Source organism: Anolis sagrei, chromosome Y (genome assembly GCF_037176765.1).
Source record: "Anolis sagrei isolate rAnoSag1 chromosome Y, rAnoSag1.mat, whole genome shotgun sequence".
In the NCBI taxonomy this organism is placed as follows: Eukaryota; Metazoa; Chordata; class Lepidosauria; order Squamata; family Dactyloidae; genus Anolis; species Anolis sagrei.
In genome coordinates this window covers 3,060,944-3,079,969 of record NC_090035.1, presented here as the reverse complement: position 1 = coordinate 3,079,969, position 19,026 = coordinate 3,060,944, and the positions used below count along the sequence as shown (strand labels likewise).

Here is a 19,026-nt window from a genome sequence, read left to right as displayed (position 1 = left end):
ATGGAAGGAGGGAGGGAGGAAAGGAGGGAAGGATGAGGGGAAGACAAAAAGGAAGGAAGGAAGGAAGGAAGGAAGGAAGGAAGGAAGGAAGGAAGGAAGGAAAGACAAAAGGGAAAGAAGAATGGAAGGAGAAAGAGGGAAGGAAGGGAAGAGAGAAGGAAGGAAAGACAAAAGGCAGAGAAGGAGGAAAGGACAAAAGGGTGGAAAGGAAGGAAGGAAAGAGAGAAGGAAGGAAGAATAGGATGGCAAGAGAGAGGAGGGGCAGAGAAAAGATCCTAAGTGACCGCATCCGGCCTCTGGGCCTGAGTTTGCCCATACCTGATATAAAATGTATTTCTATAAAATACATATTAAAACATACAAAACAGAGATGAAACAAAGGACACGAAAGGCGAAACCCATGCTTCAAAACTGGCTGGTTTTTGCAGGAGTTTCCAAGCGTATATTCATCTTCCTTGGCTGTGTGGTTGTTTTGCTAGGTTTGCATCCTAGGTGTTTATGGCCAAATCATTTCAGAGACTGGCAATAAAGGGAATTTATCCTTATGCCGGAGGAGGAAATGGCTGAGGCAATCAAAGGGCCTTGCCGGGCGCGGAGGAAGCCTTGCCGTTTGCTTTAAATATTTCAAAACCTTGTGTAATGGGGAGTGCATTCGATGCTTGCAGAGCTGGGAGGGGAAAACGGCATGCAGTCAGGATAGGCACCCAATGCTGAGATTACCCGTCTGAGCAATGCGGAGGTCACAATGCATCCCTGAGGAGGGAAAGGCGCATGTTTTAGAGGAGATAGAAAGAGAGAATGCGCAATTGCAAAGCTCCGTCCATTACGTCATCAGCAAGATGACTCATTCAGAAAAGTTGCTGGGTTTCAAGTCCCTGGGTGCCAAGGAATTGGTTCAGTTCATGGCACATGGGTCAAACTCAAAGGAAAATGAATGTTGGTGGACAGGAAAAGAGATTGAAAGATGGGCTCAAAGCCAACCTTAAGAACTCCGGCGTAGACACCGAGAACTGGGAAGCCCTGGCCCTTGAGCGCTCCAGCTGGAGGTCAGCTGTGACCAGCAGTGCTGCAGAATTCAAAGGAAAATTAATGTTGGTGGACAGGAAAAGAGATTTAAAGATTAGCTTGCAGGCAATCTTACAAACTCTGGCATAGACACCGAGAACCGGGAAGCCCTGGCCCTTGAGTGCTCCAGCTGGAGGTCCGCTGTGACCAGCAGTGCTGCAGAATTCAAAGGAAAATGAATGTTGGTGGGCAGGAAAAGAGATTGAAATATGAGCTTAAAGGCAATCTTAAAAACTGTGGCATAGACACCGAGAACTGGGAAGCCCTGGCCCTTGAGCGCTCCAGCTGGAGGTCAGCTGTGACCAGCAGTGCTGCAGAATTCAAAGGAAAATGAATGTTGGTGGGCAGGAAAAGAAATTTCAAGATGGGCTTAAAGGCAATCTTAAAAACTGTGGCATAGACACCGAGAACTGGGAAGCCCTGGCCCTTGAGCGCTCTAACTGGAGGTCAGCTGTGACCAGCAGTGCTGCAGAATTCAAAGGAAAATGAATGTTGGTGGACAGGAATTTTTTTTTAAAGATGGGCTCAAAGCCAAACTTAAGAACTCAGGCATAGACACCGAGAACTGGGAAGCCCTGGCCCTTGAGCGCTCCAGCTGAAAGTCAGCTGTGACCAGCAGTGCTGCAGAATTCAAAGAGGCACAAATGGAGGGTGAAAGGGAGAAACGTGCCAAGAGGAAAAAAGTGCGTCAAGCCAACTCTGACCAGGACTGCCATCCATCTGGAAACCAATGTCCTCACTGCGGGAGAACATGCATCGTTGTTTATTCTTCCTTTGTAGGAGAGCTGATTTCCAAAAAATGAAGGAAACGCTGAGCAGCATTCCGTGGACACAGATACTAAAAGACAAGGGAGTTACGGATGGATGGGAATTTCTCAAGAGTGAAATACTCAAGGCGCAATTGCAAACTGTGCCAACAAAGAGAAAAAATAGGACAAGTGCAAAGAAGCCAGAATGGATGTCCAAAGAACTTCTAACTGTGCTAAGACACAAAAGAGACATGCACAAGAAGTGGAAAAAGGGAGAAATCACCAAAGAAGAATTCAAACAAATAGCCAACACCTGTAGGGAAAAGGTCCGCAAGGCTAAAGCAAAAAACGAGCTCAGACTTGCCAGGGACATTAAAAACAATAAAAAGGGCTTCTATTCTTATGTCAGTAGAAAAAGGAAAAACAAGGAGGCGATAGGACCTCTTCGAGGAGAAGATGGGGCAATGCTGACAGGGGATAGGGAAAAGGCAGAACTACTTAATGCCTTCTTTGCCTCGGTCTTCTCACAAAAAGAGAGTCTTCAACCTCAGCAAGATGGAGTGGATGAGGGTTTGGAGGACATCCAACCCCAAATTGGGAAAGAAGTCGTTCAGGAATACCTGGCCGCTCTTAATGAGTTCAAGTCCCCAGGGCCAGATCAACTACACCCCAGAGTATTGAAGGAACTAGCGGAAGTCATTTCGGAACCATTGGCAACCATCTTTGAGAGTTCTTGGAGAACGGGAGAAGTTCCAGCAGATTGGAGGAGGGCCAATGTGGTCCCAATCTTCAAGAAGGGAAAAAAGGATGACCCAAACAACTACCGTCCGGTCAGCCTCACGTCGATACCGGGCAAGATTCTGGAAAAGATTGTTAAGGAAGTGGTCTGCAAACACTTAGAAACAAATGCAGTCATCGCTAATAGTCAACATGGATTTATCAAAAACAAGTCATGTCAGACTAATCTGATCTCTTTCTTCGATAGAGCTACAAGCTGGGTAGATGCAGGGAATGCCGTGGATGTAGCGTACCTGGATTTCAGTAAGGCCTTCGACAAGGTCCCCCATGACCTTCTGGCAAGGAAACTAGTCCAATGTGGGCTAGGCAAAACTACGGTGAGGTGGATCTGGAATTGGTTAAGTGGACGAACACAGAGAGTGCTCACTAATGCTTCCTCTTCATCTTGGAAAGAAGTGACAAGTGGAGTGCCGCAGGGTTCCGTCCTGGGCCCGGTCCTGTTCAACATCTTTATTAATGACTTAGATGAAGGGCTAGAAGGCATGATCATCAAGTTTGCAGACGACACCAAATTGGGAGGGATAGCCAATAGTCCAGAGGACAGGAGCAGAATTCAAAACGATCTTGACAGATTAGAGAGATGGGCCAAAACTAACAAAATGAAGTTCAACAGTGACAAATGCAAGATACTCCACTTTGGCAGAAAAAACGAAATGCAAAGATACAGAATGGGTGACGCCTGGCTCGAGAGCAGTACGTGTGAAAAAGATCTTGGAGTCCTCGTGGACAACAAGTTAAACATGAGCCAACAATGTGATGTGGCGGCAAAAAAAGCCAATGGGATTTTGGCCTGCATCAAGAGGAGCATAGTGTCTAGATCTAAGGAAGTAATGCTACCCCTCTATTCTGCTTTGGTTAGACCACACCTGGAATATTGTGTCCAATTCTGGGCGCCACAATTCAAGAGAGATATTGACAAGCTGGAATGTGTCCAGAGGAGGGCGACTAAAATGATCAAGGGTCTGGAGAACAAGCCCTATGAGGAGCGGCTTAGGGAACTGGGCATGTTTAGCCTGAAGAAGAGAAGGCTGAGAGGAGATATGATAGCCATGTATAAATATGTGAGAGGAAGCCACAGGGAGGAGGGAGCAAGCTTGTTTTCTGCTTCCTTGGAGACTAGGACGCGGAACAATGGCTTCAAACTACAGGAGAGGAGATTCCATCTGAACATGAGGAAGAACTTCCTGACTGTGAGAGCCGTTCAGCAGTGGAACTCTCTGCCCCGGAGTGTGGTGGAGGCTCCTTCTTTGGAATCTTTTAAACAGAGGCTGGATGGCCATCTGTCAGGGGTGATTTGAATGCAATATTCCTGCTTCTTGGCAGGGGGTTGGACTGGATGGCCCATGAGGTCTCTTCCAACTCTTTGATTCTATGATTCTATGATTCTATGTTGCTGTTGTTTTGTCGATTATTTGTTGTTGTTTATTTGTTCAGTCACTTCTGACTTAGTGACCTCCTGGGCCATCCCAGGCCAGAGCTCCCTGTCCATGGTGACCACCCACAGCTCATTTAAGGACCATTCATCCATCTTGCCCTTCCATTTTCCCTAGCATCAGCACCTAAAGGCAAGAGCGTCAAAATCCACAGTGATAATTCAAACACAAATCAAGAAACCAGATCACAGGAACTTTCCCAAGCTAAATCCTTCCAGGAAACAAAGTCATGAACCAGAACAGGAGATGTGAGGATACTTGAAACATGAACTTGAGATCAGAGACAGTAGGAGAGCCATTCTTCAGCAATGTTGTCTCCTCTGAGAAGCGTAACACCGCCTAATTTAAGTCTGACCAAGTAGCCATGAGATCATGCTGAATGCACCTGGGTTTCTTGGCCTTCTCACAGATTCTCTCAGCACATCTAATTAGTCTATTTTTCACTCCCTCCATTCTCAGACCTAATCTGGCTTCTTGGGAGAGTTTCTCCTCAACCGAAGAACGTCTCCCAAGAGAACTGGTTTCACTATCCCTGGTTGCCTGGGAACAAATACACAAAAATAATTAGTCTATTTTTCACTCCCTCCGTTCTCAGACCTAATCTGGCTTCTTGGGAGAACTTCTCCTCAAATGAAGAACGTCTCCCAAGAGAACTGGTTTCACTATCCCTAGTTGCCTGGGAACAAACACACAAACATAATTAGTGTATTTTTCACTCCCTCCGTTCTCAGACCTAATCTGGCTTCTTGGGAGAACTTCTCCTCAAACAAGGAACATCTCCCAAGAGAACTGGTTTCACTATCCCCGGGTGCCTGGGAACAAACACACAAAAATAATTAGTCTATTTTTCACTCCCTCCGTTCTCAGACCTAATCTGGCTTCTTGGGAGAACTTCTCCTCAAACAAGGAACATCTCCCAAGAGAACTGGTTTCACTATCCCCGGGTGCCTGGGAACAAACACACAAAAATAATTAGTCTATTTTTCACTCCCTCCGTTCTCAGACCTAATCTGGCTTCTTGGGAGAACTTCTCGTCAAACGAAGAACGTCTCCCAAGAGAACTGGTTTCACTATCCCTGGTTGCCTGGGACCAAACACACAAAAATAATTAGTCTATTTTTCACTCCCTCCGTTCTCAGACCTAATCTGGCTTCATGGGAGAACTTCTCCTCAAATGAAGAACGTCTCCCAAGAGAACTGGTTTCACTATCCCTGGTTGACTGGGAACAAACACACAAAAATAATTAGTCTGTTTTTCACTCCCTCCATTCTCAGACCTAATCTGGCTTCTTGGGAGAACTTCTCCTCGACCGAAGAACGTTTCCCAAGAGAACTGGTTTCACTATCCCTGGTTGCCTGGGACCAAACACACAAAAATAATTAGTCTATTTTTTACTCCTTCCATTCTCAGACCTAATCTGGCTTCTTGGGAGAACTTCTCCTCAAACGAAGAACGTTTCCCAAGAGAACTTGTTTCACTATCCCTGGTTGCCTGGGAACAAACACACAAAAATAATTAGTCTATTTTTCACTCCCTCCATTCTCAGACCTAATCTGGCTTCTTGGGAGAACTTCTCCTCGACCGAAGAACGTCTCCCAAGAGAACTGGTTTCACTATCCCCGGGTGCCTGGGAACAAACACACAAAAATAATTAGTCTATTTTTCACTCCCTCCGTTCTCAGACCTAATCTGGCTTCTTGGGAGAACTTCTCGTCAAACGAAGAACGTCTCCCAAGAGAACTGGTTTCACTATCCCTGGTTGCCTGGGACCAAACACACAAAAATAATTAGTCTATTTTTCACTCCCTCCGTTCTCAGACCTAATCTGGCTTCATGGGAGAACTTCTCCTCAAATGAAGAACGTCTCCCAAGAGAACTGGTTTCACTATCCCTGGTTGACTGGGAACAAACACACAAAAATAATTAGTCTGTTTTTCACTCCCTCCATTCTCAGACCTAATCTGGCTTCTTGGGAGAACTTCTCCTCGACCGAAGAACGTTTCCCAAGAGAACTGGTTTCACTATCCCTGGTTGCCTGGGACCAAACACACAAAAATAATTAGTCTATTTTTTACTCCTTCCATTCTCAGACCTAATCTGGCTTCTTGGGAGAACTTCTCCTCAAACGAAGAACGTTTCCCAAGAGAACTTGTTTCACTATCCCTGGTTGCCTGGGAACAAACACACAAAAATAATTAGTCTATTTTTCACTCCCTCCATTCTCAGACCTAATCTGGCTTCTTGGGAGAACTTCTCCTCGACCGAAGAACGTCTCCCAAGAGAACTGGTTTCACTATCCCTGGTTGCCTGGGACCAAACACACAAAAATAATTAGTCTATTTTTTACTCCTTCCATTCTCAGACCTAATCTGGCTTCTTGGGAGAACTTCTCCTCAAACGAAGAACGTTTCCCAAGAGAACTTGTTTCACTATCCCTGGTTGCCTGGGAACAAACACACAAAAATAATTAGTCTATTTTTCACTCCCTCCGTTCTCAGACCTAATCTGGCTTCTTGGGAGAACTTCTCCTCAAACGAAGAACGTCTCCCAAGAGAACTGGTTTCACTATCCCTGGTTGCCTGGGACCAAACACACAAAAATAATTAGTCTATTTTCCACTCCCTCCATTCTCAGACCTAATCTGGCTTCCTGGGAGAACTTCTCCTCAACCGAAGAACGTCTCCCAAGAGAACTGGTTTCACTATCCCTGCTTGACTGGGAACAAACACACAAAAATAATTAGTCTATTTTCCACTCCCTCCGTTTTCAGACCTAATCTGGCTTCATGGGAGAACTTCTCCTCAAATGAAGAACGTCTCCCAAGAGAACTGGTTTCACTATCCCCGGTTGCCTGGGAACGATCACAGGAATGCAAAACATTATCCTGAACTGTCTGTAATTCTTTTTGCACTGGCAGACTCATCACTTTGAAACTCAGCAAACCCCTCGTCCTCTGACATGTCAGATGTGTCAGAGAAATCCTCATAAAAATTTTCCGCAACTTGCTGAGCTCCAACATTTGGTTCCAAAGCCCATGGATACCAAAATCAAGTCCCATTATGTTCTGTCGCGTGCTGGGCCTGTAAATAATTGCCTTTAAACAGGACGTGCAACCTTTACCCAGCGGGAAGCCAGGGGGCCCAAGGAGAAGCTCTCAGAGGTTTTCCACCACAAATGATCTTTAGATGGCTTGTGAAGTATAACAAAGTCTTTTATTAATGAACAATCAAACAGAAACTTCTCTTGTCTTCAGTAAAGATAAACAAATGAGTCCAGGCTTTTATGCAACTGGTGACTTCCTAATCTTGCCCACGAAGGACAGGCAATTGTCTTCAATAACTGGTTCTTTACTTTAAACTTCTCCCAGGCTGACTGTAATCTAATCCTTACTGATGTGGGCTCTGCTACCGGGTCGAACTGCGTCTCGAAGCACCGAGTGGACCTACCAGTAAAGGCTTAGACATTCTCCAGCTGGAGTTCTTTGGTCTTTAGGGCTGTTTCCCTGGAAATCTTTGGAGACTCTTAAGACTGTTTCCCCCCCGGAAGGTCTTAAGGGTTGAAGCTTTTGTACAGGGGAAGCTTGCACGTGTCCTGTACATTAGTTTTCCTTGCTGAAACTAACTAAAAATGGCTCCCTTCCCTTCCCAATTGCCCTGAGCAAGGGGCAGGACTAAAACTTAACAATGATGGACAGGTGACTTGCCCTATGACTGCAACCAAAGGAAGCCACCTATCTGCAGAGTCCCTGAAACCTAGAACAGCAAACAAACATTTAATACAAAGCAAATAAATTTGGAGCTCCTGGTACAGCCGTACCAGCACACACTATTTACAATGGCACACTAAAATGGTGTCCCTTCTATAAAATGCAAAATCAAGATTTGCATTTGCGATTTTTAAAATACTTTCAAATCAGGGAAGGTCTAGTTGGTTCTAAAAGTATAGCCTCCATAGTATCTGGTTAAAGTGGTGTCAGAGAGACCCAGTACTCCCTAGGTCTTGTGCTCCCATTCCTAGATGATTGGCGCTCTGTCTTCTCCAGGACTGCCAGTCTTCTTGCTTGGCTGCCTTTTTGCCTGCTCGGCTCTCTCCGTTTGAGCGCTAATTGCCTCCGATTGAATAAATCATTTGCCGCTCGAGTGGGTTAATTGGGTATTGTGGAAACAATCAATTCGATCTGCGACTTTTGCCTCCCTGACACTGCCTGTTTGTGGCGTTAATTGGGCAACGTGATGGGCCTCCGCCTGGAAGCAAGACCAAAGCGGGCTCACTCACTCAGACATAGGCAGGCTCAGTTTGCTCCAAAGGGGAAAGTTATTGTTGGATTTAAGCGGCTGATAGAGCATGATGAATCGATGCAGATCGATCTTCCACATAAGTACCAAGTAGGTTGGAATGAGTCTCTGTGCGTGGTCCATCCTCCTCCAAACCACACCAGGCTGTAAAGTAGGCCATGGGGGCTCTGTGTGTAAAGTTTGGTCTTGATTAGTCATTTCTGTGGGTAGCAGTGGTCTCAGGAAGTGAGTGAAGGTACTGCAAGTCCCATCATCCATGTCCATCATTCCACAAACCACAGCAGGATGTAGAGTAGGTCACAGGGGTTCTGTGTGTAAAGTTTGGTCTTGATCAGTCATTGCGGTGGGTAGCGGTGGTCTCAAGAAGTGAGTGAAGGTACTGCAAGTCCCATCATCCATGGTCCAAACTCTCCCAAATTGCACCAGGATGTAGAGTGGGTCACGGGGGCACTATATGCCAAGTTTGGTCTTGATTAGACATTTCTGTGGGTAGCAGTGGTCTCAAGAAGTGAGTGAAGGTACTGCAAGTCCCATCATCCATGGTCCAAACTCTTCCAAACCACACCAAGTAGGTCATGGTGGCTCTGTGAACCAAGTTTGATCTTGATCAGTCATTGGTGTGGGTCGCATTAGTCTCAAGAAGTGAGTGAAGATACTGCAAGTCCCATCGTCCATGGTCCAAACTCTCCCAAACCACACCAGGATGTAGAGTGGGTCATGGGGGCTCTGTGTATCAAGTTTGGTCCTGATCCATCATTGGTGGGGATTGCATTAGTCTCAAGAAGTGAGTGAAGATACTACAAGTCACATCATCCATGGTCCAAACTCTCCCAAACCACACCAGGTTGTAGAGTGGGTCATGGGGGCTCTCTGTGCCAAGTTTGGTCCTGATCCAAAAGTAATGCCTCCACCTTCATAACTTCTCAACAGATGGCAGTACTGGTATGCAGCAGGTACTAGCTTGTTCAGTAGACTCTCCTCTACAGTTTCATTTTGGCAGGAAGCCTTAGCAGAAAAAGTAATGCCTCCACCTTCCTAACTCCTCAACAGATAGCAGTACTGGTATGCGGCAAGTACTGGCTTGTTCAGTAGACTCTCCTCTACAGTTCCATTTAGGTAGGAAGCCTTAGCAGAAAAAGTGATGCCTCCACCTTCGTAACTCCTCAACGGATGGCAGTACTGGTATGCGGCAGGTACTAGCTTGTTCAGTAGACTCTCCTCTACAGTTCCATTTTGGCAGGAAGCCTTAGCATTGAATGGTTGTGTTGTTAAAGTGCAAAGTATGGAACCCTGCACAAGGCAGACTATACAAGGGTTGAATGAAAAGTAATGCCTCCACCTTCGTAACTCCTCAACAGATGGCAGTACTGGTATGCAGCAAGTACTGGCTTGTTCAGTAGACTCTCCTCTACAGTTCCATTTAGGCAGGAAGCCTTAGCAGAAAAAGTAATGCCTCCACTTTTGTAACTTCTCAACGGATGGCAGTACTGGTATGCGGCAGGTACTGGCTTGTTCAGTAGACTCTCCTCTACAGTTCCATTTAGGTAGGAAGCCTTAGCAGAAAAAGTAATGCCTCCACCTTCGTAACTCCTCAACAGATGGCTGTACTGGTATGCGGCAAGTACTGGCTTGTTCAGTAGACTCTCTCTACAGTTCCATTTTGGCAGGAAGCCTTAGCAGAAAAAATAATGCCTTCACCTTCGTAACTCCTCAACGGATGGCAGTACTGGTATGCGGCAGGTACTGGCTTGTTCAGTAGACTCTCCTCTACAGTTCCATTTTGAACGGTTGTGTTGTTAAAGTGCAAAGTATGGAACCCTGCGCAGACAGTCGGTCAATGAGACTTAAGCAAGGTCATTGAATTCTTGACAGCAGAAGATGTCACCCCAAAGGAGATTCATCAGAGAATTTTCCGAGAGAAATTTCAAGCATAATTGGCATTTCACAAGAACGTGTAGGTCACATTATTGCTTTGCTTGGCTATCAGGAGATTTGTGCACGACGGGTTGCGGAAACAGAGTGTCGACTTCTTCCGCGACGGCTTCAGAAAACTTGTTCACCGTTGGCAGAAATGTATCCCATTGTCTGGTGATTATGTTTTTTTTTAATTTAATTTTTATTTTGCAGTTTTTCCTGTGTTACATAAGTTAAAAGAGAACATAATAGATCCCTGTGCCGCTCCCATCCACCCCCTTCCCACTCCACCCCATGTGTAGGACTTCCCAAAGTCTTCAAAGAGAACCTTTCCCTTCTGGTATGATTCTCATCCGTGTTTCTTTCATTTTTCCGGCGTTGTCTCCATCTGTTAATTTCCTTCAGATGCTGGTTATGTCTATTATCATAGTCATTTTTTCCCCTTAATAAAGTCTTTGAAACCCCCCCCCCCCTCTCAATTTGTCCTTTTCGTTGAGTTGTTTAGATGCTGAGATAAGCAGTCCATTTGTATTATGTCCAGTATTTTTATAATCCAGTCTTCTATTGCCGGGGTTTCCTTCTGTTTCCACATTTTGGCTAGTAGAATTCTGGCTGCTGTGCTCATCAGGAAGAAGACATTTTCTTGATTTTTGTTGAATTTGGGGTAGGATATGCCTAATAGATACATTTCTGGGAGCTGTGGGAAATTTGTTTTCAAGATTTTTTGTGTTGCCAAGTGTATTTCTCTCCAGTAGTTTTTTTTTACATCCCCACCATTGGTGGTAGAATGTCCCTATTTCTTTTTGGCACTTCCAACATTTGTTTGATATTGATTTACTAAACTTTGCAATTTTCTCTGGTGAGTAGTGCCACCTAAAAAACATTTTGTGCCAATTTTCTTTTAGATCTGGTGATTATGTTGAAAAGCGAATAGTGGTTGTTAAAGAGCACATTATGAGGATTATTTCTACGTTTGATTTATTAAAATATTCCCATCCAAACCTAAGTAACGAAGGGGGAGGCATTACTTTTCATTCAACCCTCGTAAAAAAAAAATCAATGCAATAGGCATTTTGGATCCCATATTAAGACAGGGTATAAATGAAATCTGAAAATGAAAAATAACTTCTGCTGGGGAAGCACTTCCTTGCTGTTGTCTTGTGCTGGGAAAGCAGACCTGATTCCTTCCGATTTTCTTACGATTTCCGACACTTCCGAATTTTTTGCACATAGAATCATATCATAGAATCAAAGAGTTGGAAGAGACCTCATGGGCTATCATCCAGTCCAACCCCATTCTGCCAAGAAGCAGGAATATTGCATTCAAATCACCCCTGACAGATGGCCATCCAGCCTCTGCTTAAAAGCCTCCAAAGTAGGAACCTCCACCACACTCCGGGGCAGAGAGTTCCACTTCTGAACGGCTCTCACAGTCAGGAAGTTCTTCCTAATGTTCAGATGGAATCTCCTCTCTTGTAGTTTGAAGCCATTGTTCCGCATCCTAGTCTCCAGGGAAGCAGAAAACAAGCTTGCTCCCTCCTCCTCCCTGTGGCTTCCTCTCACATATTTATACATGACTATCATATCTCCTCTCAGCCTTCTCTTATCCAGGCTAAACATGCCCAGTTCCCTAAGCCGCTCCTCATAGGGCTTGTTCTCCAGACCCTTGATCATTGCCTAATTTCTGTACCTAATGCCTGTGTGTTTGGGTATTTTTCCAACCAGATAATGTACCGTTCCTCTCCAGACTCAGAAGGTATCCCATCATTCCTTGTCACCTGTCCTTAGCGGCCTGTCCTTGTTTCTCCGCAGGGTATCGGGAAGGATTCCTTTGGAAGAGAGGCCGGGACAACGGTCAGTTCTTGACCCGGAAATTTGTTCTTTCGGAACGGGAAGGCGCCTTGAAGTATTACAACAAAAATGACGTAAGGCTGCGGGCATCTCTTTGGGTCGCTGGCTTGGCTTTATTTAAAAACTATCTGGGGTACCCGATGATGCCTAGATTATTTGACAAAGTCGTTCGTTTTGGGGTGCTAGGTAATACCATTTAGTTAATTAATAACACTATTTATTAGGGAAAAAAGCCAAATTTTGATATCGTCCCTGGTTCATCCTCTCCCAAAACTCACCAGGATGTAAAGGGATGTCCTGACCGCTGTGCCTGGCCGCTGTGCCAAGTTTGGTCCTGATCCATCATTGGTGACGGTCTGGATGAGGGCGAGCACATTGAAGTTGAATCCAGACAAGACAGAGGTCCTTCTGGTCAGTCGCAAGGCCGAACTGGGCATAGGGTTACAGAGTATAGGGTCACAACCTGTGCTGGACAAGGTCACACTCCCCTTGAAGGCCCAGGTTCTCAGCTTGGGAGTTCTCCTGGATTCATCCCTGAGCCTTCTGTTTTTTAATGATTTCAGACACTTCCGAATTTTATAACACTTCGGATATGGCTTCCGACTTGCAAAACTTCCGGTGCCCAGGGGAGCGTTCACACAATCAAAACTTGTGCGCCAGCTGCCCCCGTACCTTGGGAAGTCAGACTTGGCCACAGTGGTCCACGCTCTCGTTACATCTAGGATAGACTACTGCAACGCACTCAACGTGGGGTTGCCTTTGAAGATTGTTCGGAAGCTTCAAATAGTCCCAACGATTTTTTAATGATTTGTGACACTTCCGAATTTTATAATGCTTCAGATATGACTTCCGACTTACAAAACTTCCATTTTTTAAAATTTCTGACACTTTATAACGCTTCGGATATGGTTTCCTACTTACAAAACTTCCAATTTTCTTATGATTTCTGACACTTCTGAATTTTATAACTCTTCAGATATGGCTTCTGACTTACAAAACTTCTAATTTTCTTATGATTTCCGACACTTCTGAATTTTATAACGCTTTGGATATGGTTTCCGACTTAACAAAACTTCCGATTTTCTTATGATTTCCGACACTTCCGAATTTTATAATCCTTTGGATATGGCTTCCAACTTACAAAACTTCCGATTTTCTTATAATTTCCGACACTTCTGAATTTTATAACGCTTCGGATATGGCTTCTGACTTGCAAAACTTCCAATTTTCTTATGATTTCAGACACTTCCGAATTTTATAATGCTTCGGATGTGGCTTCCGACTTACAAAACTTCCGATTTTCTTATGATTTCAGACACTTCCAAATTTTATAATGCTTCGGATATGGCTTCCGACTTACAAAACTTCTGATTTTCTTATGATTTCAGACACTTCCGAATTTTATAATGCTTCGGATGTGGCTTCTGACTTACAAAACTTCCAATTTTCTTATGATTTCAGACACTTCCGAATTTTATAATGCTTCGGATATGGCTTCCGACTTACAAAACTTCTGATTTTCTTATGATTTCAGACACTTCGGGATTTTATAATGCTTCGGATGTGGCTTCTGACTTACAAAACTTCCAATTTTCTTATGATTTCAGACACTTCCGAATTTTATAATGCTTCGGATATGGCTTCCGACTTACAAAACTTCTGATTTTCTTATGATTTCAGACACTTCCGAATTTTATAATGCTTCAGATATGACTTCTGACTTACAAAACTTCCAATTTTCTTATGATTTCAGACACTTCGGGATTTTATAATGCTTCGGATATGGCTTCCGACTTACAAAATTTCCAATTTTTTAAATTTCTGACACTTCTGAATTTTATAATGCTTCAGATATGACTTCTGACTTACAAAACTTCCAATTTTCTTATGATTTCAGACACTTCGGGATTTTATAATGCTTCGGATATGGCTTCCGACTTACAAAACTTCTGATTTTCTTATGATTTCTGACACTTCCGAATTTTATAATGCTTCGGATGTGGCTTCTGACTAACTAAACTTCTGATTTTCTTATGATTTCTGACACTTCCAAATTTTATAACGCTTTGGATATGGCTTCCGACTTACAAAACTTCCAATTTTCTTATGATTTTCGACACTTCTGAATTTTATCATGCTTCAGATGTGGCTTCCGACTTACAACACTTCCGATTTTCTTATGATTTGAGACATTTTCAAATTTTGTAACGCTTCGGATATGGTTTCTGACTTACAAAACTTCCAATTTTCTTATGATTTCTGACACTTTCCAATTTTATAATGCTTCAAATATTGCTTCCGACTTACAAAACTTCTGATTTTCTTATGAATTCAGATATTTCCAAATTTTATAATGCTTCAGACGTGGCTTCCGACTTACAAAACTTCTGCTTTTTAAATGAATTTTGACACTTCTGATTTTTATAACGCTTCGGATATGGCTTCCGACTTACAAAACTTCCAATTTTTTTTATTTTTGATACTTCCGAATTTTATAACGCTTCGGATATGACTTCCGACTTACAAAACTTCCGATTTTCTTTTGATTTTTTAATAATACTTCAGATATGACTTCCAACTTACAAAACTTCTGATTTTCTTATAATTTCCAACACTTCCGAATTTTATAATGCTTCGGATATGGCGTCCGACTTGCAAACTTCCGATTTTCTTATGATTTCAGACATTTCCAAATTTTATAATGCTTCGGACGTGGCTTCCGACTTACAAAACTTCCGATTTTCTTATGATTTCAGACACTTCCGAATTTTATAATGCTTCGGATTTGGCTTCCGACTTACAAAACTTCCGATTTTCTTATGATTTCAGACACTTCCAAATTTTATAATGCTTCGGATGTGGCTTCCGACTTACAAAACTTCCGATTTTCTTATGATTTCAGACACTTCCGAATTTTATAATGCTTCGGATTTGGCTTCCGACTTACAAAACTTCTGATTTTCTTCTGATTTCCGACACCTCCAATTTTTTTGCTCATACCCTAAACGACTCCGGCCCAGTTTACCTGTTCGAACGTATTCTCCCCTTTGAACCATCTCGGTTGTTAAGATCATCTGGAGGGGCCCTGCTCTCGGTCCCACATCTGGTGGGGACGAGGGACAGGGCCTTCTCAGTGGTGGCCCCTCGGCTCTGGAACTCTCTCCTACTGGAAATCAGAACCGCCCCCTCTATTCTGTCGTTCAGAAAACGGGTGAAAACCTGGCTATGGGGTTTGGCTTTCGACGAGTGGATCAATATTTCTGTGATCGGATAGATGACGATGAATGATGGACAACGAATTCACTATGACGACTGACCATTGTTATTATGTGATTGCATTTTGCTGTTATAACGTTTTAATTGAATATGTTATATGATGTTTTTAATGATTGTTTTGTGATTTTATTATTGGAAACCGACCCGATTCCCCCAATAGGTAGATACCTAATTCCTGCACCTGATGCTTGTGTGTTGTGTTTTTTTTTTTTCCGACCAGGCAAAAGATCCCAAAGCCATTATGAAGATTGAGCATTTGAACGCCACTTTCCAGCCTGGGAAAATCGGGAACCCGCACGGACTGCAGATCACGTACCTGAAGGACAACAGCACCCGGAACATCTTCATCTACCATGAAGATGGCAAGGTGGGCGCCCCGAAGTAAGGACGGACAGGGTTCTGCGACAAGCGTTTCCCACATGTGCCCCGTTGTCTGTGGCATCATAGGACTGGGGAAGCATTGCTTGAGAAGGGATCGCACATGCAGTGCAGGGATCCATGCTTGTTGACGCATCCATTCTACGGCAGGCATGGGCCAACTTGGGCCCTCCAGGTGTTTTGAACTTCATCTCCCAAACATGCCTAGTCTACAATATTTTGTGTATAGAAGCAGGAATGCTAAGAAATGGAAAATAGAAAGCCCAATAATGACCTTGTGAGTCACATTGCAATGAAATGGAACGAGAGGGGGAAATGAGCAAAGTGGGTACAGAAAGCAAAGCGCAATTTCCTGGGTTTCGCAACACAGGAAGCCCTTCGACAGGCCTTTCACCAGTTCACCCGAAAGCATGCAAACAGCAACGCAATGCCCTGACTTTGCCTCTCTCAAACCAAAGCCCTGCAACTGGGTCAGACTACAATTCCCATAGAACATAAGGAAGATGGGAGCTGTAGTCTCAGAATGGCAGTCAGTGACTTGATCCACAGCCACCCTTTTGGTTACAAGCTGTGTTGACATTGGTGCATCTACATGAGGTATGGGCAAACTTTGGCCCTTTGGGTGTTTTGGACTGCAACTCCCACAATTCCTAACAGCCGGTAGGCTGTTAGGAATTGTGGGAGTTGAAGTCCAAAACACCCGAAGGGCCAAATTTCGCCCATGCCTGATCTACACCTTCTACAAGCCTCCAATATTAGTTGTTATGTCTATAATTGTGATTGCTTACTATATTGTATGTATATTGTGATATGCAGTTTCCCCTTAACTCTATGTTGTTTGAGGTTGTGGGAGGGACTACAGACCATGTGACCAGATCTGGGACTATTCAGACTGAGACTCCATTTTAGGAGTTTGCATATGTAGATGCTGATAGGCAATTTCCCCTTAACTCTATGTTGTTTGAGGTTTTGGGAGGGACTACAGACCATGTGACCAGATCTGAGACTTTTCACACTGAGACTCTGTTTTAGAAGGAGTTTGAGTATGTATATGTCGATATGCAGTTTTCCCTTAACTCTATGTTGTTTGAGGTTGTGGGAGGGGCTACAGACCATGTGACCAGATTTGGGACTATTCAGACTGAGACTCCATTTTAGGAGTTTGCATATGTAGATGCTGATAGGCAATTTCCCCTTAACTCTATGTTGTTTGAGGTTGTAGGAGGGACTACAGACCATGTGACCAGATCTGAGACTATTCAGGCTGAGACTCTGTTTTAGAAGGAGTTTGCATATGTATATGTCGATATGCAGTTTCCCCTTAACTCTATGTTGTTTGAGGTTGTGGGAGGGACTACAGACCATGTGACCAGATCTGAGACTATTCAGACTGAGACTCTGTTTTAGAAGGCGTTTGAGTATGTATATGTCGATATGCAGTTTTCCCTTAACTCTGTGTTGTTTGAGGTTGTGGGAGGGACTACAGACCATGTGACCAGATCTGAGACTATTCAGACTGAGACTCTGTTTTAGAAGGAGTTTGTATATGTATATGTTGATATGCAGTTTTCCCTTAACTCTATGTTGTTTGAAGTTGTGGGAGGGACTACAGACCATGTGACCAGATCTGGGACTATTCAGACTGAGACTCTGTTTTAGAAGGAGTTTGAGTATGTATATGTCGATATACAGTTTTCACTTAACTCTAAGTTGTTTGAGGTTGTGGAGGGACTACAGACCATGTGACCAGATCTGGGACTATTCAGACTGAGACTCTGTTTTAGAAGGAGTTTGAATATGTATATGTTAATATGCAGTTTTCCCTTAACTCTATGTTGTTTGAAGTTGTGGGAGGGACTACCGACGATGTGACCAGATCTGAGACTATTCAGACTGAGACTCTGTTTTAGAAGGAGTTTGTATATGTATATGTTGATATGCAGTTTTCCATAACTCTATGTTGTCTGAAGTTGTGGGAGGGACTACAGACCATGTGACCAGATCTGGGACTATTCAGACTGAGACTCTATTTTAGAAGGAATTTGAATATGTATATGTCAATATGCAGTTTTCCCTTAACTCTATGTTTTTTGAGGTTGTGGGAGGGACTACCGATGATGTGACCACATCTGGGACTATTCAGATTGAGACTCCATTTTAGAAATCGATTTAGATCAGAGGCAGTTTTGAAGTCAAATCAGTGTCAGTATGCTGCAGCGTATAGTCAAGCCGTATTGAGTGAATGTTCAGTAATGTATTAGACTGAAGAGAGCGTTTGTCTGTATGAAACAAAAAAGAGACTGAAACAGAAGGCTTTAGAGAACTTATTGTTTACACTCTCAACCAATACGCCATATACCTGGATGTTGAATACATGGAGTTTGTGAGTAAATCAACTATGTTACTTTTAACAAAGGCTACCTGTTTTTGCTCTCTTGAGAGCATGATTTAAAAACAATATACCTTATGGGTGAGTAAATATATTTTTGGGCAACTGAAATAACATTCTAAAGATCTATAATATATTTTGTGCATCGGCATATCGTGGTTTCCAACAGTTCAGAGAGGTATCCAGGTATATCAGTCTACCAACTGAGGAACCTAAATTGCCTTGCATGGACACGAGTGGATATTTACCACCAAATAGAAGAATACTTTAATGGGAGAGTAGGTATATTTTTGGGCAACCAAAATAACACTTCCAAAGATCTGCTCTATATTTTGTTCATTGGCATATCGTGGTTCCTAACAGTTCAGAGAGATATCCAGGTATATCAGTCTAACAACCGAGGAACTTAATTTGCCTTTCATGGATACAAGTGGATACCTACCACTAAGGAGAAGGATACTTTAATGGAGAGTAGGTATATTTTTGGGCAACTAAAATAACACTTCCAAAAATCGGCTCTATGTTTTGTGCATTGGCATAACAGTTCAGAGAGATATCCAGGTATATCAGTCTAACAACTGAGGAACCTAATTTGCCTTGCATGGGCACGAGTGGGTATTTACCACTAAGGAGAAGAATACTTTAATGGGAGAGTAGATACATTTTGAGCAACTAAAATAACACTTCCAAAGATCTGCTCTATATTTTGTGCATTGGCATATCGTGGTTCCTAACAGTTCAGAGAGATATCCAAGTATATCAGTCTAACAACCGAGGAACCTAATTTGCTTTGCATGGATCCGAGTGGATGTTTACCACTAAGGAGAAGGATACTCCCATTAGAGAGTAGATATATTTTTGGGATACTCCAATTACA

The 19,026-nt window shown here is 43.3% G+C and overlaps 1 protein-coding gene across 1 annotated transcript in view; it reads left to right on the top strand.

The window, feature by feature from the left end:
- The window catches only part of LOC137095243 (arf-GAP with dual PH domain-containing protein 1), a 113,029-nt gene that overhangs the window by 59,685 nt on the left and 34,318 nt on the right, over positions 1-19,026 (top strand). Inside the window, exons 5-6 of the mRNA XM_067461695.1 lie at positions 12,068-12,180; positions 15,603-15,749. Coding sequence (XP_067317796.1) covers positions 12,068-12,180; positions 15,603-15,749 — 260 coding nt within the window. The remainder of the gene's footprint in view (positions 1-12,067; positions 12,181-15,602; positions 15,750-19,026) is intronic.